Source organism: Apaloderma vittatum, unplaced genomic scaffold, assembly GCF_000703405.1.
Source record: "Apaloderma vittatum isolate BGI_N311 unplaced genomic scaffold, ASM70340v1 scaffold40418, whole genome shotgun sequence".
NCBI lineage: Eukaryota > Metazoa > Chordata > Aves > Trogoniformes > Trogonidae > Apaloderma > Apaloderma vittatum.
In genome coordinates this window covers 2,701-8,051 of record NW_009729848.1, presented here as the reverse complement: position 1 = coordinate 8,051, position 5,351 = coordinate 2,701, and the positions used below count along the sequence as shown (strand labels likewise).

At 45.3% G+C, this 5,351-nt stretch overlaps 1 protein-coding gene across 1 annotated transcript; it reads left to right on the top strand.

Annotated features, from left to right (window-relative positions):
- Positions 1–367: 367 nt before the first annotated feature.
- BAZ1B (bromodomain adjacent to zinc finger domain, 1B) lies at positions 368–5,060 on the top strand (the record flags this gene model as incomplete). The annotated part of the gene is made up of 4 exons (XM_009874568.1): positions 368–422; positions 1,850–2,057; positions 3,814–3,958; positions 4,862–5,060. Coding segments are annotated over exons 1-4 (607 nt in total), but the record flags the coding sequence as incomplete, so codon positions are not given.
- Between the last annotated feature and the right edge of the window lie 291 nt (positions 5,061–5,351).

Here is a 5,351-nt window from a genome sequence, read left to right as displayed (position 1 = left end):
TGAAGATGGGAAAACTGAATTTGCTTTTAACTTCTTTTTGTGGGAAAGGCATAGGAAGGAATAGTATTGTGGTTCCAATTTAGTCATTTGAGTGGTTAATTGCTGTAAGTACAAGGAGAACTCTTGGTTTCTTTTTTCTCCCCTCTCTTCCTAGCTCAGTGTCGCTACAAAAATTTGTTATTTTCTGGTCTGGTCTGTGGTGCTGCACGGATGAGTTCCTCTGTAAGCTCCTTCCCCCTGCCCTGCTGTGGGGATGCTCTTCCTGCCCCTGCCCTGCGGCACCTCTCGTTTCTATGGAAACTTGAGCATCTTTGAAACCTCAGGGAGGGGTAAGAATTGGCCAGAGGGCTCAGTACTCAGCGGAGTGATGACTTGCCAGATCGATGTTCATCTGCTGAAGAGCATGAGGCTGCACAAGCAGGGTAAGCTGGGAAACTGCAGGATTTTTCTGTGGTTAGAAGACGTGCTTGAGGCAGAGAGCATCTCGGCAGTGCAGCGTCAGCTCTCCTGCAGGTGACTCCGTTCTGGGCTTATGCTCTTGTGTAGTAGCACCAGTTGCAGTGGCTGTAAGATACCTGTATATCAACATCCTCACTGCAGCCTCTGTACCTTACTGTGCTTCACCTCCCTCGGAGCTGTGAAGAAATGTCCAAGAAAATTGGCTTTGTTGGAGTTGTCGTTGGGGTTCCTAATAGGAATAGTTTCTTTCAGAAAGAAAAAGGTTAGTTGCACTAAAATTTTCTTGAAAGACAAAGCATATGCAAGATCCGACGAGCAATTTGCTGTGGCTGGTGGCTCTGCCTTCGCAGGAGTGTGGAGCAATCTGCTTGTTCCCACAGAGACTCATAATTAGCACTTGTGCCGCAGCCGGCTGAGCCGCTGCAGTTGTTACAAGTATGCTTTGTACTCCGGGCTGGCTTTTCTGCTGGAGAGCGGGCTGAACGAGGAGGGAAGGATGCTTTTCCGCCTCTCTTCTAATCTCTCCACTTACATTACCATCAGTAAGCATATGGCAACTTAAGCAGGCTGCCGCGGCGTACGTCGGGGTGGATTTATACCGTGTGAGCTTTTCTGGTAGTTGTCCCTGCGCGCGTTCTGTCCGTAGGAAGTAGCTTATGTCTGTTTACCCTGAGGGTTAATTACTGCTTGGGTGGGATGGGTAAAGCACAGCCACGGATGCTCACAGCAGAGGAGCTAATGCTGTAACTTGTGATGCTGCCTGCGACACCCCTCAATCCTAGCGGCCGGGATAACTTAACCTTGAGGGTGGCTGTGGTCTGAGAAGCAGGTGATGTAGTCGGTGAGAGAGGAGCTCTTGCGGTGCTCACACAGGATGCTGCTCTTGTTGGAAACTGAAAGGAAGGTCACCTTTCTAGTCATTTCAGTTTCAAAGCTTTGGGGTGTTTTTTTCCTGAAAAGGTTGGAGGTACTGGATGGACTGGAAATTTGCATCTAGAGTTTGTACCACCACCCTGTGGTATTAGTAGTAGCAATTCCTCAGCAGTTATTGTCAGGCATTGAGCAGCAGCAGCAGCCCGTGCCATGTCTCCTGCGCGTGCCTGTGGTACTGTTTGTGCTGTTTTCCAAAGAATCAGGCTGGAAAAGCCAAGAAGTAACTTAGCCTTGCCACGAAACGTGGAGCCGCACGTATTGCCCTTGTGCAGTTCAGCTGCGCTGCTGGTGGTGTGGCACCTTCTGCACGCCGGGGCCGAGCAGGGCAGGCGTTTCAGCTGCAGAGAGCTCCAGTGCATCCCTCTCTGTGTTTAACTGCATTTAAGACAGCATCTCCGTGGCAGACATGGGGTCAGACCGTACCATGGCCGTCCTCAGCTTTTGTGCACTCCAACAGTAAGGGCTGAATTGAATTCGATTGTCTTGTGCTACCGTGATTATTCTCTCCGCTGCATAAATCCTGTTTTCCTGAGCTGCCGCTTCTACAGAGAGTACGAGGCGCGTTTGGAGAGGTACAGCGAGCGAATATGGACGTGCAAAAGCACGGGAAGCAGCCAGCTGACGCACAAAGAGGCTTGGGAGGAGGAGCAGGAAGTTGCTGAGCTGTAAGTACCAGTAAAGAAATTGGTTCTGTGTCTGTCTTTAGGCTTTGGGGGCAAGAGAGTGGGTTTGAGAACGACATGCAGTTGGTGGTTTATGAAGTGAGGTAAGTAGCTTTTTACTGGCCTGTAAGTAGATCCAGGGATTTTGGAACTGAAAGCAAATTAAGTCCAAATTCGATGCCGTCACTATTGCAGTTGAGTGATGTGCTTATTTAATGCTGTGTCTTGGTATTACTTGAAGCAGAATAGTTCAGCATATGGTACTTGGCATATTTTAAAGCCCTTGAGTAATGGGAATTTTTAAAAGAGGAAAAAAAAGAAATCTTGAAGGAACTAAATTAAAAGTTCAGTAAAAAGAGGCCTTTGAAGTGTTTCACATCAGGCAGGTCCACAACTGTAATTATTATTTCCAGATCTCCGTTGGAATCAGTTGGATTTAACCGGGGGAGGTTGTCAGCAGCACTGCCTAGGTGGTGAAATTTTCTGCTGCCTCTGTTTTGTGAAGAATCCACGTGTCTGATTCATTGGCAAAGAGTTAATAGCCTTAGTCTGTGGAGAAATTCGCCATAATTTGAGGCTAATCACATCCTTGAAGGCAGCAAATAAGAAGACTCTTTGCTAGTAGTCCTAATTTCTGTGAGGGTTGGAGAACTGCTGTCTTCAATTTTTCCTCCCTGATGTTCTTATTTGAGAGTGCCAGCTCCATAAATTTTTAATCCTGGCTCAAAAACCACTGGTCAGGCGTTGCTTACTTTTGGTTAACAATGGTGGATTGCTTGGCCAGTTCTGAAGGCATTAAGAGATGTAAAAAGAAATATAAATGGAATATTTCTGAGTAACAAATTTAGCTCTAGTCTCTCTAAATGGGGAGAAAAAAGAGTCTGTGAAATGAGATTTTGGTCTTATCTCTTTGAAACAGTGTTAACAGCTTCCCAGGCAGTTTGTTGCGACCTGACCCTAGTCTCAATAAAAAAAGTTCATTTAGGCAGTTTGCTAAAGAAACAGATTTGGTCGTGGCAGTTGTAGAACAGCAAATATAGTCAGCAGTGGATCCCTGAGTCTGGGAAGCTAAAAGGGTTTTGAATAAATACAGTGTTTTCTTCCTTCTTACAGTAACTTGAAATGGACTTTACTTTTTAGCCAGAAAGCTTCATGCAGTGTGTTTGTTAGTACTCCTAGCAGCTGACTGACCTGCTCTTTTAGAAAGGAAACTAGTCAGGTAAATTTGTAACAACCCTTTCTCTTCTCTGAATGAAAAAATTGCGAATGTCATGACATGGTGAGATTCACAGAATGTTTTTCTCTGGAAGCAGAGCCTGCCTCTGTCTTCTTTACTGTGTTAGCACTCTGGGAAGAAAGAAATGCTAAAGGTTCATCCAACATTATTGTTGGAAGGAAAAAATCTGAATTAACAAGCCCCACAATAACGACATGGTCTCGGTATCTATTTAACATAGAATAGGGAGGCAGTAATAACCAGCAGGAAAGGGTTCACTGCCAGTGCTGCTCTTCCAGAAAGCTTTATGGCCCTTCCTTCTGGGAAGGACAAGTACAATTTGTATTGTCATGCCAGTTAACACTTTGGGGGGGTGCTGGGGGGAAGGGCAGCAAAAAGCCCTTGGATGTTTGCATGCTAATGTGGCATCTGCCTCAAACATCGTCCTGGCTGTTTACATTCCTGGAATTGGGAAATGGGAGGCTACTTTGCATTTTGGCTTTTATTCCCTGAATAATGAAAACTTCTTCTGTGCTTGCTCAGCTTGAAGGAGGAGTTCCCCATCTGGTATGAGAAGCTGGTACTGGAAATAGTCCACCACAACACCGTCTCCCTGGAAAAGTTGGTGGATGCAGCTTGGCTGGAGATCATGACCAAGTTTGCAGTGGGAGAGGAGTGTGACTTTGAGGTAAGGATCCGTTTTTCATTTTATCCCGTGTTTTTGCGCAGAACTAATTTTGGATATCGTAAGGCGGGACGCGGGAAGAATATGTTGGCCACTTACGTTATGAGGAACATGGTGAGAATTTCTTTTCTGCAGCATCCGCAGGGACAGCACCTGCTTTCGAACGCTAAACGGTTCCTTAAGCAGAAGCACGTGAATGACACATCCTGATGGCAAGAGAAAAATGACTGAGCTCTGCGTATGTGTGGGGGAAATAGAGATATATTTGTTACACAGCCTAAATATGTGATCATCTGAGTATATAAATATGCCCTTAAAAATAGGTATTTTAATTAAAATAAGTTAGAAGTTATAGCCTGCCATAATTTTTCACCTAATATGTTCCCAGAAGGAAGAGGAGTCTTCAACTAATGTAGCTTGAAGTCAGCTGGTTACAAATCTTGAATGATGCTCTCAGGATCCCTCCAAAACTGGGAATGATGGGGAAAACTCAAACTCCTTAAACATAAGGGAAAGTTGTAAAAGGTTCTCTGTTAGCAGCTTGTTTAGGACATATTTCTCTGAACTGGGGCTGCTGAGAGTGCATGTTTGCCCCTTACACGTGTGCTCTTTCCTTAGGCTGAGAAAGCAGCATTATTAAACCCCGGAAAAACTTGTGGGTTGGCAGCTCTTTCTTAGCAATTTGCACGGAACTTACAGGTAGGAGTAACAGAAGGAACTAGTGTCATTGTTTCATGAGAGGGATCACGAACTCCTCTCAGGGAGGGTGCCAATTAAGTGTTTTGCCAAATTAGCGTTTGTAGGTCACCTGAGCTGCTTTTTTTTTGTCTTGCTCGTGGTGTTAAAGCTCACTAGTTTGTGTGTCTTGCTCAGGTTCAGTTTTCATCGATGTTCCTTTCCTTGCAGGTTGGTAAGGAGAAAATGTTGCCTGTGAAAGTTGTGAAAATACATCCCTTGGAGAAAGCTGATGAAGAGGCCTCAGAAAAGAAATCTGACGGAGCCTGCGATTCCCCATCCAGTGACAAGGAGAACTCGGGACAGGCAGCCCAGGACAACCAGAAGGAAACCATCCTGAAGGAGGATGACAACAGGAGGGAAAGTATGAGTAAGTAGTGAGACGGCATGCCAGTGGGTAGCACCTGGAAGTGAGTATTTGAATTTATCTACCTCTTGGGTCCGGGCCATGCTGTTTGTGTGATGTTTAAAGAGCGTGATATAATGAAAATCCTGAAATTGTCATTGTTAGTGGTGCAGCTTTGGTGGCATCAGGGCTTAAAGCAGAAAACATGCTGTTGTTCTAATACCAAAAGCTATGCGTGAGACTTATCAGCTTCCAAAATAATGAGAGTATTTAAAAAAAGCGAGGGGAAACAGGAAGAGTTTGCGCGGAGTCAAA